Below are 16,229 nucleotides of genomic sequence, written 5' to 3'. Positions count from 1 at the left end.
TTATATACCATATGTCAAGAAAGCAAGTACGTTGTCACTAGCATGCGCGAGAAGGGAAGGTGATAGTGGAGAGGAGAGATTGGGGAGTTGGATGAGTGGTAGTGGTGGGCCACCAAAGAGGACTGTAGCCTTTGAGAGTGAGGAGGTTGGAGAGTCCGGCGGCATAGTTCGGTGGGTTTCACGGTGCTGTTGGAGGTAGAGGCAAGCTTGGGGTTGGGCATCACCATGACGGTCCGCTCTTCACTTGCTTTTTTTTTTTTTTGTACTCCAATAACATATTTTGGTCGGCACTTGGCATAAAGTCGTTGTAGTATAGTGGTAAGTATTCCCGCCTGTCACGCGGGTGACCCGGGTTCGATCCCCGGCAACGGCGATTAATTTTTGCCAGCTCTTTTGTTTAGAGTAACCCAAAGGGCAAAGGCCCAAACACATATCTTTTCATTATAGATCTTTTAATATATTTCTCAATGGCCCAGACTCAAACCTTTTTGTGTTTTAAGATTTTTTTTTTGGGCCATTGTGTTTTTAAGATTTAACACGTTGACGACAGAACAGATCATTACAACAAAAACAAATCTTTACCGTCTTCATTTCATTGATAGATACTCCAATCTGTCTTGAAGAGTGCTTTAATCTCGTGTTCCGATCTCGTATAATTTGATGTTATCTTCATCTTGTTTCTGGTCTTTATTTCCCCTTTTGGACTAGTTGTGGATAATTAATTTATTTTCTAATGAAACAATTTGTTATCCCGAATATATATATTCATAAAATATACTCATGCTTAAAATTAGGATGAAGCAATTATAGTTTTTTTTTGTAATGAAAATGGTGACGAAAATGGTGTCATCATATCGAGGAGGAGTAGAGTATTAATGATCTAAGAAGAACTGTGATTAAGAAATTTGTATAGAATGAACAGTCAATAATTATTTAATTTTACAGAATCAAACTTTAAAAGTTATATTAAAAAATCACTAAAAACTGTAATTATTTTGGTAAAAAAATTTATAATTATACTATTAGTTTCTTATAATCAAACGGTAGCCAAAGTTGCTTTAAATAAAATTTTAAGTAGTTTATAAACAATTTTATAAATATATTAATTAATATTATCATCAACTAAAATTATAAAACATACGAATATATAAATATGTTCGAATTTTACTCATTTATTAAATAAATTTTAAAATTTTATTTGAAAGTTTTTTTAATAAATTAATATAAACAAACTAGGCATAACCATGAAAAAAAAAAAACAATTCACCATTTAAATATTATAACTAAAAATTATACAGCTAATTCTTACGCAACTTACAGAATCTACCGACACCAATTCACGTGGACAACCATCTAGAGAATCTGATACGGGTAAAGAACATTCGAATTTACTTGGGAAAAAAAAAAATCCTTATTTGGGTCATTAATGATTTAGCATGGAAGAAATTCAATACCTTAGCTATACTGATCTTTTTTTTTTAATTTTAATTTTTGTACTACTGTAGTAATGTTTAAAACAAAAAAAGACTATGAGTTGTGAGATTTGACTTTCTATTGACTTCCAACGATTCATGAAAAAAAAAAATCCTAACATACCGCTCACCTTCGTAAACCAAATAGGATTTCGTCTTCCATTGTCCAATCAAAGAAGGTTTTTAGTATTTACTAACGCTGGAAAGTGGAGACACAGGAAAAAAAGCCTTTTTTAACAGTCTTGTCACCGGTGAGGCAAGAATTCCCTCATCGATGCCTGACGGCAAGTTGTCCCCCGACAGGGCCGAGCCGTCCGTTGCCGCTAAAGCTAATACCTCTGCTATACCCTCGCCGATCGTTGAAATCAGCGAAGAAGATGGAGCAAAGGTGGAAAAGAAAGAGAAAGACCCACGAAAGATAGCTAGAAAGTGAGTCCCTTTTTCACCTTTTTTTTTTTTTGGTGCATGTAAATATTTATGTATATTTATTTCGTTTTTTGCATTGTGGGTTTGCCTTGCTTTGCTTGTTTCTGATTGCTTTGTGTGAGTTAGTTAAATGAAAAGAGAGCTGTTTGTTTGGCTTGAGAGGGGGGGGGGGGGGGAAGGGTTTGGAGGGAAAGCATGAGAAATAGAAAACCTTTTTAGTTGTTTCTGTCTCAAAAATATTGAAAGCCAAGTAAAAGAACCAATAACGACCTTTTTAACTGTTTATTGAGGTTTTATTTCCAACATGCTGTTGGAAGCTCAACCTTGTTCTTTAGTTTTATTTTATTTATTATTTAAAAATTACATTGGGTTTTATGTTTTTATTTAAGGTATCAATTGGAGTTGTGCAAGAAAGCCATGGAAGAGAACATAATAGTATATTTGGGGACTGGCTGTGGGAAGACCCATATTGCAGTGCTCCTTATTTATGAGCTTGGTCATCTGATACGGAAACCCCAGAAAAGGATATGCATTTTTCTTGCACCCACAGTAGCTCTTGTTCAGCAGGTGGGCTACTTTTTATGATTTTCTGACTTAGTACTCAATCTTCAGAAATGATTAAGTTTGTAATATTGTTTTGGCTGAGTTTGGGATTTAGAACGAATGTGAATTGTCGATTATAGATTCTATGCAGAGTAGACCATGCATGGTTTTGAATCAAATCTGCTATGTTTTGTAGCAAGGTCGGGTTATAGAAGATTCTCTTGATTTCAAGGTTGGGACTTATTGTGGAAACTGCAGGCACTTGAAGAACCATCATGACTGGGAAAGAGAGATTGAACAATATGAGGTGATTATGTTCTTTGCTTGACCCAATGTTAATATTTATCCACCTTTTGTTTGACATCCTATGATGGACTCTTTCAAATATAGAAAGATGAAAAAGATTTTCATTGAATGAAAATTTATGCATCATTATTGGCATTCCTGTTTCCCATCAGTAGTGTCATGAGATCAAAGATCCATATATAGAAAGTATAACTTGAAAGAGACATGTCTTATGAAGTTTACCAAATTAAATTTATTCCACTTCACTAAATATGTTCTTGGTGTTAATTTTTCTTTCTTTTTTCCCCCTTATAGAGGATGTTATGTTTTACTAGGGATTATGGATCCTTGTGGTTTTGCGTCATCCTTGGCTTATATTTCTATTCATGCTGATTGTTTTAGTACAGGTTCTTGTTATGACTCCTCAAATACTACTTCGTAGCTTATACCACTGCTTCATCAGGATGGATTTAATTGCTCTTCTGATATTTGACGAGTGTCATCATGCTCAAATTAAAAGCAATCACCCTTATGCAGAAATCATGAAAGTAAAGTGCTACACAAATTCATCTTTGTACTCTCAATGATACGTACATTAGTTTCCATCTGTTGATGTAGTTTGATTTTCATAGATTACCTTGACAATCATGTAGGTTTTTTATGACAAAGCTACTGCATCAATGCTTCCTCGTATATTTGGCATGACGGCATCTCCCGTTGTTGGTAAAGGTAATGAAAAATTGCATTTCTTTTGTATCAAAAGTTGAGTTCTTACATGGATTAACTATATGACTTTATCACTTCATTTTTTTTTTGTGCAAAATTTTGATTCCCATGGGAAATATGACCGATGAAAAGTGTTTTGAGAATGTGTTATGTGTAAAGGTGGAAGAATATGAATTTGAAAAACTAAGATTCCAACTTCCTACATGTTATCCTTAAGTTTTTATGATATGAATATTTTGGATGATATTGCATCTTTTAGTGCTCTCCAATGATAAATCTTCCACTTGACTGACAGGCTGTTCTAGTTATATAGCTGATATCACATATGTTAATAGTTGCTTTTACAATAACCTTAAACCTTGGTGCGTATATCTTACACTTTCAGATGCTTCTAGTCGAGTAAATTTGCCAAAAAGCATCAACAGTCTTGAAAACTTGCTTGATGCTAAGGTGAGTCTTGGAAACTTTCACTTTTGTGATATAATCTGGTTTTATGCAGTCTTTTATTTTCCTTCTAAAACCTAATTATGGTTGAAGATAGCGATCTAACTAGCTATTCTCAAGGTCAATCGTAATCCTTGCATGATGAATGAAACACCCAAAGAATAGTTTCTGTAGTTCATAGAAAGCTGTTGGGTGCCTAAAGGTTTCCTTGTTATATTAGCACACATGGAGCATCCATTTATGAAGATACTGTTCTTAGTTTATATATTTAAGTTCTTGTAATGCTAATTGTAGATGTTGTGGTCTTCTATAGCTTGTGAAGTGGTAGTCCTCTTAGCCTGAATTGAGGACTTTGGTTTAGTCAACCCTTTCCAAACTATCATAAGCTGGAGTAATGGCAGGTCATAGTGCATCTTGATTTAGTGAGCCGAGGAGGTCCAGGAGATCTAATGGGCTCTCTACTTTCTCAACTGGAGTCTAACCAATCGCTATGTACTTGGTCTGGACTTATGTATATTTAACTATAGGAGAACCATCCGTTTCTTCTATGTGGTGGATCAAACATGTGTTTGGCCCTCTTCACAATTGGGTTTAATCAGTCTCCTTGTAGAACTGCTTAGGTTGAATGATCTAAGTTCTTAGTTCATTGTATAATACACAAAGGATATTTTCAAGTTTTGACGAGACTTAATTTGCCTGAATTAACATTTTTGCTACAACCTTGTATGGTGAGGTAGATGCAGCAATCCTAATTTACTGTGAGCGGAATAAGTAAAGAAGCTTTAATTTTTATGTTTCATATGCTTTTTATCTTCCGCTGCATATGGATTGATTTACCGTGGGCTGAATAAGTAAAGAAATATCTTATCTTGAGTCATTGTGGTCGGTACTGCTACTATGACTGTTTTAAAGATTCAGGCAACCACTGTAATTTTGGCTAAGGGGAGTAATGTTAATCAACATTCGTAGTTGTCATTGTCATCATTATCACTCTCATTCTCCACTCCTTGCTCCGTGTGACTGTTCCACCATAGATCTTTGGAGACGTAGAAAACAGTGGTTGCCTTGTCAATGAGGAATTTTTTTTAAGAAATATTTTTTGGTTATAATCAAAATGCAGGGGGGGGATTTTTTTCTTAAATGCTATTTTTTTATTGATCTAGATGCTCATAGTAGTCAATTTTCTAATATTTCTCATGCCATAAATTGTAGGTCTATTCAGTTGGAGATAAGGAGGAACTGGAAAGCTTCATAGCATCTCCTGTTGTTAGAGTATATGATTATGGTCCTGTCAATTTTGGTCCTTCTAGTTCCTACGTGATTTATTGTAGTAAACTTGAGGAGATTAAGCGCCAGGTATGTTGCAGTGACACGTTGCACTTTCTTGAACTTCATTATCTTGAAAGAAGCTTTAATTTTTTCTGTTTCTTTGTGGAAAGAACAGTGCATATCAGCGCTTGGCAGGAAGAATGGTGATTTTCAATCTGTCAGGAACACTAAAAAGCTGCTCAACAGAATGCATGATAATATAATCTTTTGCTTGGAAAATCTTGGACTTTGGGGAGCATTACAGGTAAGACCTTGCAAAATAAATGAATTTCTTGTTTTTGTTATTTGGCAGTTGACAGCCTTTCCTTTGCAATAAAATATTCTGCCATCTACTGCTAATGTTACTTTGGCTTTTATTTCATATTCTGCAACCGTTTTCTAGTAGTTCTGAGCAATATTCACAAAGTCTGTCCTCTGCCAATTCATGTTGGCAAATACTGGGTAGAATATAACATTCGATTCATAATAATAATAATAATAATAATAATAATAATAATAATAATAACACCAGTTGACCTTGAACACAGATAGGTGTCTACACTATTCACTAGAGTTTTGTTTTGATAAGTTGTATTTTTTATTCATAGGTCGTTACTCATTACTTGCATTTTGTGTAGGGCACTAAGCAGTGACTATTTAGAGGTTTTTTTTGGCTTATCTCCTTATCTGTTACCAGATGAGAAAGTTGAAATAGTTTGTTTATAGGGCAATTTTTATTTAATTTGTATTAATTCTAGCCCGATGCAGACTTGCAGATAATTGCTGGTTAAAGCATCCAAGGGGAAATTCTGATTTATTCTTTTTTCCCCCTGCATTTTGTAGGCTTGCCAACTTCTTTTGACTGGTAATAACTCTGAGAGGAATGAATTGGTAGAAGATGAAGGAATTTTAAGCGACGACTCTGTGTGTGACCGATATCTTGCTCAGGCTGCTGATATTTTTGCCTCCGATTGTAGGAGAGGTATATAATCTGTTCAGTCATTTTAAATTGTAGCTTCAACTTCATTCTAGCTATTGTCTAGTTTCTTGGTGGTTGTATACACAATTTTATTGTGTTCATCAAAGTTTGGTTATGCAGGAGAGATATGGTAATTTGTTTAGGGACTTTCTGGTTGTAGCTTCAACTTAATTCTACCTGCTGTCTCTATTTCTTGAAGGTTGCATACTATTTACTACTTCATTGTATGCATTAAAGTTCTAGTCATTTGTGGATTAGTTGTTGGTTAATGGAGATTCTTGTTAGATTTTTGAACTTTTATGCTCTGCTAATTGTTTCAGTCAACTTGAGTAAGAATCTCAGCCATTACCTTTGTTGCTAATATCGTAGATGGGACTGCACATGATTTATCTGACGTAGAGATTTTGAAGGAACCATTTTTCTCGAAAAAGCTTTTACGCCTTACTGGAATTCTTTCCACCTTCAGGTTTGTATTCAAGCATGTATAGTGATTTTTGGTTATTTGTTAGATATATTGCATGGAAACTCTATCAGATCATTTCAATAGTTATACTACTTAGTAAATAAAACTGTTTATTTGCATATTATAACGTATGCAGTTCTTCCAGCACTAGGAGGTAAGAGAAGGGACTTAATGCATGATGCTCTATCAGATCATTTCAATAGTTATACTACTTAGTAAATAAAACTGTTTATTTGCATATTATAACGTATGCAGTTCTTCCAGCACTAGGAGGTAAGAGAAGGGACTTAATGCATGATGTGTGATGGTAATTTATTTAGATTTTGAGGGGAGCAGCCATTTGCGGTCAGCCTAAATGCAATGATTGCTCTTCACACTAACTTTGTGTGCACACCATGTCTCATTTCTTTCTGTCTGGTTTCTTACAAACAAACTCTACCATTGTGTTTTTCATGCCTTTAAGCATTTTTGCTTTTCTCATTATTTAACTAACAAGTAATCTATATTATATACCCATTTCTCTCACTAATTTTTATAATTCCTTTTCCAGGTTACAGCCAAATATGAAATGTATGCCAAATATGAAATGTATAATTTTTGTGAATAGGATTGTTACTGCAAGATCCTTGTCATACATACTGCAAAAGCTTAAGTTCCTATCTTCTTGGAAGTGCCATTTTCTTGTGGGAGTCCATTCTGGACTTAAAAGTATGTCACGGAAGACAATGAAAAACATTCTTGAGAAGTTCCGAACTGGAGAGGTAATCCTTTTCTGCTAGTGTTAATATTCCTCCTCCACCCTGCCCCCTCTCATGCCATGGGAATTAGTACATCGTTAAATTGTTATTTGTATCTTTGTTTCTTAGCTGACTGGCTCAGTTCATGGTTTGGGCATAATGTGGGGCAGATTGCTTGTACTTATCATTACTATTAATGTTTGCTAAAGGAAGTGAATTTCCTAGTTTTTCAGAGTTGTTATAAGACAGAAGCTCCTCCATTTGGTCTTTATTCTTGTAGCTTGAACATGTAGTTATAATTGGTTGTAGTCTTAATAGAATTATGGGATCTTTAGAGGGTAAAAGTCCCTATTAGGGGATAAACAGAAGTATAGAAACTGCTATTGCCTACAGCAATGTCTGCTTGTCTATTGCATAGACTGAACCAATTAGGGAAACTTTTGAAATGGAAAACTAATTGTAGCTATGTAAATACTCTTATTAATTTGACTTCTTTTCTTACTACATCGATCTATTCTTACCTCCAGCAGATGGATGGACATCTCGTAACTTCTGTTGCCTGTTCTTCTCCACTGTTATCCGGGGCATGCTCTTTCTATTCTTATCGTACAAACATTTATGACTATAAAGTAACAAAATCATTTGTCATTTGATAATAACCTGAAAGTTTTTCCATTCATATCTTGCAAAGTTATCATCCGTATGCCTTAGCAGTTTATAGCTACTGTAGCCCATAGAAGCAAACTAAACTATAAAAAAAAAACTATTGAAAAGGAACTTAATGTTGCATCTTGAACTTGGTTACCCCCAGTGCCAAAGCAACTTCAAACTAATATGGTGCATCAAGCAGCTGACACCTTGAAGCTGTTTGCACATTAAGTTGCCTTGAAGTAGTATTGAGAGGATGTCTGTTATCTGCACCGGAAAACCTTGTGTATGTATTGCTATTGGCGGTTTGTGGTCAGTTATTTATTCTTGATTCCTTGAATACTGATTTGGCAGTTGAATCTTTTGGTTGCAACTAAAGTGGGTGAAGAAGGACTTGATATTCAGACATGCTGCCTTGTGATACGTTTTGACCTTCCAGAAACTGTTGCAAGTTTTATCCAATCGAGAGGTCGTGCAAGAATGCCTATGTCTGAGTATGCATTTCTGGTGAACAGGTGCTTTTCATAAAAGTATATGCTATTTGAAGGTCTGTCCATTTGGTTCTCTTTCCGTTATTGGGAAAAAAAAGTTTTCTTTCTCTTGACTTTGCAGTGGGAATGAGAGGGAACTAAATTTGATTAAAAATTTCAAGAAAGATGAAGATCGTATGAATATGGAAATTACTTTCAGAACATCTACTGAGGTTTTTATTGATCTTGAGGAAAGAATGTATAAAGTTGATACATCCGGTGCTTCCATCAGTTCAGGATATAGCATCTCTCTACTTCACCATTACTGCTCAAAACTACCCCATGATGAGTATGCCCTTCCAACTTTTTCATTCTTACCTGCTTTTAAACTTATGATGTCCGCTTCATATGTTTCTGTGTGGAAATTCTTTTACTCATTTAGATTACATACATGAATCTATTTTCAGGTACTTTGATCCCAAGCCAAGCTTCTTTTATTTTGATGATACAGGAGGAACAATCTGCAATATAATCTTACCTTCCAATGCTCCAATAAATGAAATTGCCAGTACACCTCAATCTTCAGTGGATGCTGCTAAAAAAGATGCTTGTCTAAAAGCAATTGAAGAATTGCATAAATTGGGAGCATTGAGTGACCATCTCTTGCCTTTGCAAAACAGTGTTCTTGAGGAGGAAACAGTGCTGGTGTCTTCTTATTCTGGGAGTTCTGAAGGTTGATGCAGAGCAACTTTGTTGTCTTTTTCTTTTTGGTTGGAGGTTGGGGTGATTGGTATAGGATTAATCACTTTTGGTTGTCTTTATTCTCAACAAAATTTGATTTTGTCTGTTGGCAGATGATGATTCACGAGGTGAACTACATGAGATGCTTGTTCCTGCTGCGCTTAAAGAACCATGGACTAACTTGGAAAGCTATGTCCTCCTTAATTCTTATTATATAAAATTTATTCCAGATCCTGAGGATAGGAGCTATAAAAAGTTTGGTCTCTTTGTCAAGTCTCCTCTCCCTAAGGAGGCTGAGAGAATGGAGCTGGATCTTCACCTAGCTCGCCGTAGATCAGTGATGACAAAGCTTATCCCATCAGGAGTTGCAGAATTTAAGAGGGAAGAGGTGAGAACATTGTGTTCTGTAGAGTTTGTTCTAATGAACTTACTTACCAAAATTCACTGTCTATACCTACATAAGCAGATCATGCAGGCGCAGCATTTTCAAGAAATGTTCTTAAAGGTCATCCTTGACAGATCAAAACTTCTTTCTGAATTTGTTCCTTTAGGAAACAATGAATTTCTTGCATCAAGCTCCTCAACATTCTATTTATTGCTCCCTGTTATTTTGCACAATAGCGAGAATAAAGTGACAGTGGACTGGAGGATTGTGCAAAGATGTTTGTCATCTCCACTTTTTAAGACTCCTGCAGAAGCTGTAAAGAATGAAAACTTCCGTTCAGATGCTTGCTTACAACTTGCCAATGGTTGTAAGAGTATAAGAGACGTTGAGAATAGTTTGGTGTATGCTCCACACAAGAAGGCATTTTACTTTATTGCTAACATTGTTGGTGAAAAAAACGGTTACAGCCTGTATAGAGACTCAGGCACTTTAAGCCATGTGGAGCACTTAAAAATGTTGGTATCTCAACTCTTGATTCACTACTGTTATCAGCATTATCAGAAATTAGTTTGATTTCTAATGGGAAGGTTATGTTCACCAAGTTGTTCTAGATAGTTTTTATCTAGTATTCAATTGAGGGAGTTTTAACATTAATGTTGTCAATCAGGTCTGACATTCATCTTAAGCATCCTGAACAACCTCTTCTGCATGCAAAGCCACTTTTTAAATTGCACAATTTGCTACACAACCGAAAACCGGAGGATTCAGGTAGCTTTTTGTTTGCTTTGGTTTCATTTCTTGTTATTGTTCCCTTTTTGCTAAGTATGTTGTTTGTTGTACTGGATTTATCTGTGTTCTAAATATAAGATTCAGGGCCTGGCCACTATCTTCATGGGTATATTGCAATTTGTTTTCGTCAGAATGCATTATTATTTCATAACAGGGTTTACAAGATTTATAGTTCATTATTGATTGATTAGTGCTACATTGCGTGTAATTGACATGTAATACGTGATTTAGTTAATTATTTGTTTTTGGGAACCAAAGTTTTTTTGGTCCTTGAGTGTCCTTTTCTTTTTTGACCTGTCATCGTCTTCATTGAGAAAAGACTAGAAAACAAGAAACCTACCAGATTTGAAGTAGCTTACAATCCATGTAGCTTATTTGATGTAAAAGAGATATCTTGAACTGGATTTTTTTGGAAATGAGAAATGCACAAGTTTGGTCAATGGATTGAGACAATGAGTTCTAACATGATGGTGAGAAACAAAGCTGTAATCTTTCTTTTCTGATCCTATACTTCAGGATTACTAGCTAGTAGGTAGAATCAGGCTATTGCAACAATAAAACACTTTATAACTGGCTTTGTAAGTAGAATGCTGGCCATTCTGTAGTCTGCTTTAGCACTTGTGGACTGATGGAGTTATTGATTTATAATTGGCAGAATGGCCTCCAGAAATGTACTTGTATAACTAATGTTAAAATGTTAATATGTAATATCCGCACCTTTTTAGTATCAATTTGGCATGTTGCTCAAGAAAAGAAGGCAGTTAGAGTGAGGACTTAAAAGGCTTAAGCCACTCTACAATTTAGAAAACTATGGGTTGGTTGCAGTTGGACAGTCTGGGTTTTGCCCTGCCCCCCAATCCAGTCTCATTTTCTTTATCAGCAAATCAAACAAATGAAAAAATGTTTTCTAGTTGATTCTCTCTCTGTCTCTCTCATTTCTTATGGCTGTTTCTTTGTCATAAACAGAATCACAAGAATTGGATGAGTACTTCATTGATTTGCCTCCTGAGCTTTGTCAGTTGAAAATAATAGGCTTCTCCAAAGATATTGGAAGTTCACTTTCTTTGTTACCATCAATTATGCACCGCTTGGAGAACTTGCTTGTGGCGATTGAATTGAGGCATGTTTTTTCTGTGTCATTCCCCAAGGGAGCTGAAGTTACAGCCAATAGGGTAAGGCCTAACTGCATATGATATTATCAATAGTGCTTTTGGTTAAGCAGACATTAAGTTAGTTACTGTGCTAGTCTAATCATTCAATCATGAAACGCTAGCATATGCATGAATCTTATCTACTACTAACAGTTTGAAATGATGTTAGGTCCTAGAAGCACTCACTACAGAGAAGTGCCAAGAGCGTTTTTCTCTTGAAAGGCTTGAAACACTCGGTGATGCCTTCCTCAAGTTTGCTGTAGGCCGCCATCTTTTTCTTTTACATGATGCACTTGATGAAGGGCAGCTGACTAGGAGAAGGTCTAATGCTGTAAATAATTCTAATTTGTTCAAGCTAGCAACAAGGAGTAATTTGCAGGTTTGATTGTGTTTTAGAATGTGATCTTCATCATGCAAAAGTTTTGATTTTTGTTCTGGTTAGTGTAATAGTTATATTTTGAATGAAGTTTACTAGTTGTTCAACATAGCTTTTCAAACATAAAACATTTTTATGATTGCGGTCTGTGATTTTTCACTGGTAACAAAGGTGAACTAATTGCATTAAATGCTAGGGTGCATGTTCATATGTCACTTGTCCAGCATGGATAAATGATCCTAGACCTGTAGACATAGAAAATTATAGACAAATGGAGTATTTATAAAAACGATTAAGCTAAAACACTGTGTTTGGTTAGACCCATCATCTCCCTTCCTCCCTCCCTGCTGATGTTTCACCATTTTTGAATTGTTGGCTGTTTGAGGAGTTTTGGTCATAGTCAAATGCTTCATGTTAATGCCATTTGGAATGAATAATTTGAACCTAAGAAGATTTAACATGTCTAATGTATATTTGGTGCTTTAAGATAAATAATAAATATTTATGATAAGGTATTTCCAATTATTTTCAGGTTTATATACGCGATCAACCTTTTGATCCTTGCCAGTTCTTTGCTTTGGGCCATCCCTGCCCACTAATTTGTACCAAAGAAACTGAAGAAACTATTCATTCGCAATATAGTTATCAAGTAGATCATGCAAATAGTGAAGTCAGATGCAGTAGAAATCACCATTGGCTACATAGGAAAACAATTGCTGATGTGGTTGAGGCTCTTGTAGGAGCATTTATAGTTGATAGTGGCTTCCAAGCTGCAACTGCATTTCTTAGATGGATTGGCATACACATGGACTTCCAAGGTTCTCAAGTTAATAATGTTTGTGCTGCAAGCAAGAGGTTCATGCCACTTTGTTCTAAAGTGGATACCAGAGCTCTTGAAAATTTGTTGGGTTATCAATTTCTTCACAAGGGTCTACTTCTTCAGGCATTTGTGCATCCTTCTCATAATACGCATGGGGGAGGCTGCTACCAGGTCTGCATTATTTCTGCTTTTTTACTTAAAGGAATTAGACTGGTTTGTTCTTTATGTTTCATATCTTTCACCTGACTTGTCAGTTTTTATACCATTCTATTTTCTGATGCTACAATTAATAATACTTTGATATTTTTCCAGAGATTGGAGTTTCTCGGAGATGCTGTCTTGGATTATTTAATCACATCATATCTTTTTTCGGTCTATCCAAAGTTGAAGCCTGGTCAGTTGACTGATTTGAGATCAGTGTCAGTGAACAACAAGTCCTTTGCCAATGTTGCAGTAGATAGATCCTTACACAAATTTCTTATCCATGAATCTTGTCCCCTCAACGAGGCCATAGAAAAATATGTTGACTTCATTACATCATCACCAGAAAGGGGATTGTTTGAAGGGCCAAAATGTCCAAAGGTAGCAATTATTAACTGTTATCTTATGCACTCATGCATACTTTTTTCTTTTTCCCCTATATAACCTGTAAGATATAATGAATTTTAGCCACTCTTTATATAATGAATTTTACTAATGCAAAGCTCCTTCCCTTGCATAAAAGTCAAAAGATATAATCTCCTGATTTATTTCTTAAGATCATATGCTTCCCTCTAATTTCATGCTTCTTTGCAACTGATTTATTTTTCATGTCTATTATCTCATTTGTTGAAGAATATATATGAGTTGTGGATTTTTATTTATTTTTTAATTCAAGTTATGAGGGTTAGGTGGAACTCGATATTCTGATTAAAGCATGTAACTGATATACCTTCATGCCTATTGTCTTATGTGTAGAAGAATATATATATATATGTGGTTGATTTTGATTTTTTTTAAATTTAAATCATGAGGGTTTGGTGGAATTCAAGATCCTGATCGAAGCAAATCTTATTCTTTGCAACTGATATATTTCATCCTGTTGTCTCATTTGAGGATGAAGATATTGGTGGTGGAATTTTTTTTTAATTTTTAATTTGATTTATGAGGGTCTGGTGGAATAGATATTCTGAATAGTCTTAATTTAATAGCTTTAATGTATTGATCCAGGCTCTTGGTGACTTGGTAGAGTCTTGTTTCGGTGCTATTCTCCTTGATACAGGGTTCAACTTGAACCATGTTTGGAAGATAATGCTATCCCTTTTGGATCCAATCAAGAGCCTTTCAAGTGTGCAGCTCAATCCTATCAGGGAATTACAGGAACTTTGCCAGTTTCGTAACTGGGATCTGAAGTTTCCAACATCTAAAAGTGGCAGAAACTTTTCAGTGGATGCAAAAGTAAATGCAGGAGATGTTCTGGTAGCTGTTTCTGCAATCAACCCTAACAAAAAAGATGCTATCAGAACTGCTTCACATCAAATATATGTAAAGTTAAAGGTACAAGGTGCTCTGCATGCTTTTCTATTCCCTCTTCTTGACACCATTAAAATATAATGCTTTTGGGTTTTTACTTATATTTGACTCATTTTAGAATTTTATACTGTTTATAGTGCAATCTTAGTGGGGGTACACGCCAAACTTATGAAGCTTGCCTTTTATTGCTCGTTGATAGACAGAATGATTGTGAATATGCAACTTAATCCCGGGGCCTCATTGTCTTTGAATGTACAGGATCTAGGTTATGCACCCAAGTCAAAGTCCTTAGAGGAAGTTTTAAAGGGAAGCTGCAAGATGGAAGCCAAACTGATTGGATTTGATGAAAAACCAATTGATGTTGCTGATCCTTATACTAATGGATTTGAAAACATGAAATTGCAGCAATCTATTGTGAATGATTTCAACCCCGAAACCTATTCCATTAATAAGGCAACTACTATCTGTCCACCTTGCATCTCACCTGTTACCAGACCTCTGCATTCTTTTGAAGTCAAAGCAGGATGGACGTCATCAAATATTGAAATCAAAGGGCCGCTCCCCAATATCTCCATAGTGGATCCTAATTGTGGGATTGACTTGCTATCCAGAGGTCTGTAATAGTAACATTTTTTTTTTTTGAGTAGTCAGTGTGGAGCAGTTATCTTATTCGTCTCTTAATTTCTCAGGTGAATCACATAAACGGACTGCCAGATCACAGTTATATGAAATTTGTACTATCAATTGTTGGAAACCCCCTTTGTTCGAATGTTGCAAAGAGGAAGGACCAAGCCATTTGAGATCGTAAGTACATGACCTATATGGTATTCCAAATGTTAATTGTTAGAGCTCAAAAGTCTCGTTTAGGATTGAATGAAAGCTGGGAAGTTCACATTATTTCCCCTTTCCTTGATGGATAGTTTTTCTCAAATTCTATATTCAAAATCTTTTGCAGATTCATTTACAGGGTAATTCTTGAAATGGAAGAAGCCCCAGATATGATCTTGGAGTGCTTTGGCAGTCCTAGAACCACAAAGAAGGCTGCAGCAGAGCATGCAGCGGAAGGCGCACTCTGGTACTTGAAACATGAAGGATACTTACAGTAGATTACTTGACAGACTTAACCTCATTGCCAGGCATGTTGAAGATCTTCCCCTGCAGATGTAGTTTTAGATGGTAGCTTGAATTTAGTCAATTTTACTATTCCAATTCAATGGTTTTAGTCATTCTTATTCCAATTTTAATGTTCATTCTTACACTTTCATTAGAAGTCGAGTTAAAGGATAATTAATAACGGCATTAAAAATTTGCTTTTAACTTGCATATACGATATGGCATTTTGGTGATGACCTTGCATGCTTAGTTAGATTAATTTTTTTGACCAAAATAAATCATATTTTACTTAAATTAAACAATAATAACTATATTTTGTGCTAACGTGTGTCATGTAGCCAAAAAATTCTATTTCTGTGTCATGCAACCGAATCTAATTAAAAAAGTTTAACATTGTTACTAATTTCCTTGATTTGATTTTTAATATTAAAATTGGGGTAGAAAGCTAAAACCGTTGGATATTGAGACAGTAAAGGGATAAAATTTAGACTTTGGTCGTCTAATTTGTTTTATGTTGGATGATGTTTCTCTCTCTCTCTCTCTCTCTCTCTCTCTATACATATATATATATATATATATGGCTGTCAAAAATTTTTTTAACAAATGCATCACGAAATTTGACCATCTTCTAAATGATCAAATATATGATCATAAAAATATATATATTTATAATTAAATGAAATGGTTTTAATTAAATAAATTCACTCGTCAATTTTAAATTGTTATAATTTTTTAAAGGTGGAGTTAATCTAAATAATCTGCTTGACATGTGTCCTTTATTTTATTGGGCTTTCTTTTTTCATTTGGGCCTCGTAGCTTGGTATAAGAGGACGGGCCACCA

General features: G+C 35.2%; 1 protein-coding gene and 1 non-coding gene across 8 annotated transcripts; both read left to right on the top strand.

The window, feature by feature from the left end:
- The first annotated feature begins 301 nt into the window (after positions 1-301).
- TRNAD-GUC (transfer RNA aspartic acid (anticodon GUC)) lies at positions 302-373 on the top strand. Its single transcript has one exon. It is a non-coding gene; the product is annotated as a tRNA-Asp (tRNA).
- Positions 374-1,601: 1,228 nt separating this feature from the next.
- DCL4 (dicer-like 4) lies at positions 1,602-15,598 on the top strand. Of its 7 annotated transcripts, none has more exons than XM_022873350.2 (25): positions 1,602-1,901; positions 2,288-2,465; positions 2,638-2,748; positions 3,134-3,274; positions 3,380-3,455; positions 3,838-3,902; positions 5,109-5,252; positions 5,341-5,469; positions 6,048-6,186; positions 6,553-6,649; positions 7,197-7,407; positions 8,386-8,546; positions 8,644-8,850; positions 8,969-9,234; positions 9,356-9,630; positions 9,709-10,142; positions 10,295-10,395; positions 11,383-11,588; positions 11,737-11,946; positions 12,476-12,934; positions 13,076-13,345; positions 13,973-14,299; positions 14,534-14,888; positions 14,965-15,079; positions 15,231-15,598. In XM_022873350.2, exons 1-25 carry the CDS (start codon positions 1,747-1,749, stop codon positions 15,379-15,381), a joined length of 4,983 nt encoding a protein of 1,660 aa, XP_022729085.2. In that variant the 5' UTR covers positions 1,602-1,746; the 3' UTR covers positions 15,382-15,598. The 7 variants fall into 7 exon arrangements, with proteins under 7 accessions (XP_022729085.2, XP_089619038.1, XP_089619037.1 ...); XM_089762912.1 differs by having other exon boundaries at positions 3,129-3,274; XM_089762911.1 differs by having other exon boundaries at positions 2,700-2,748; positions 9,356-10,142.
- The last annotated feature ends 631 nt before the right edge of the window (positions 15,599-16,229 follow it).

The sequence above is a fragment of the Durio zibethinus genome, chromosome 6 (genome assembly GCF_047325235.1).
Source record: "Durio zibethinus cultivar Kanyao isolate XHJ-2024 chromosome 6, ASM4732523v1, whole genome shotgun sequence".
Classification (NCBI taxonomy): domain Eukaryota; kingdom Viridiplantae; phylum Streptophyta; class Magnoliopsida; order Malvales; family Malvaceae; genus Durio; species Durio zibethinus.
The sequence above is the reverse complement of the archived record's forward strand: the minus strand, read 5'-3'. Positions and strand labels throughout refer to the sequence as shown.

Excerpts from the sequence above, each read along its gene's own strand:
- DCL4 (XM_022873348.2), top strand. The coding sequence starts at position 1,747 with ATGCCTGACGGCAAGTTGTCCCCCGACAGGGCCGAGCCGTCCGTTGCC. Across the intron at positions 11,589-11,736 it reads CTGAAGTTACAGCCAATAGG|GTCCTAGAAGCACTCACTAC; the intron begins GTAAGGCCTAAC and ends AAATGATGTTAG. Across the intron at positions 15,080-15,230 it reads GGACCAAGCCATTTGAGATC|ATTCATTTACAGGGTAATTC; the intron begins GTAAGTACATGA and ends AATCTTTTGCAG.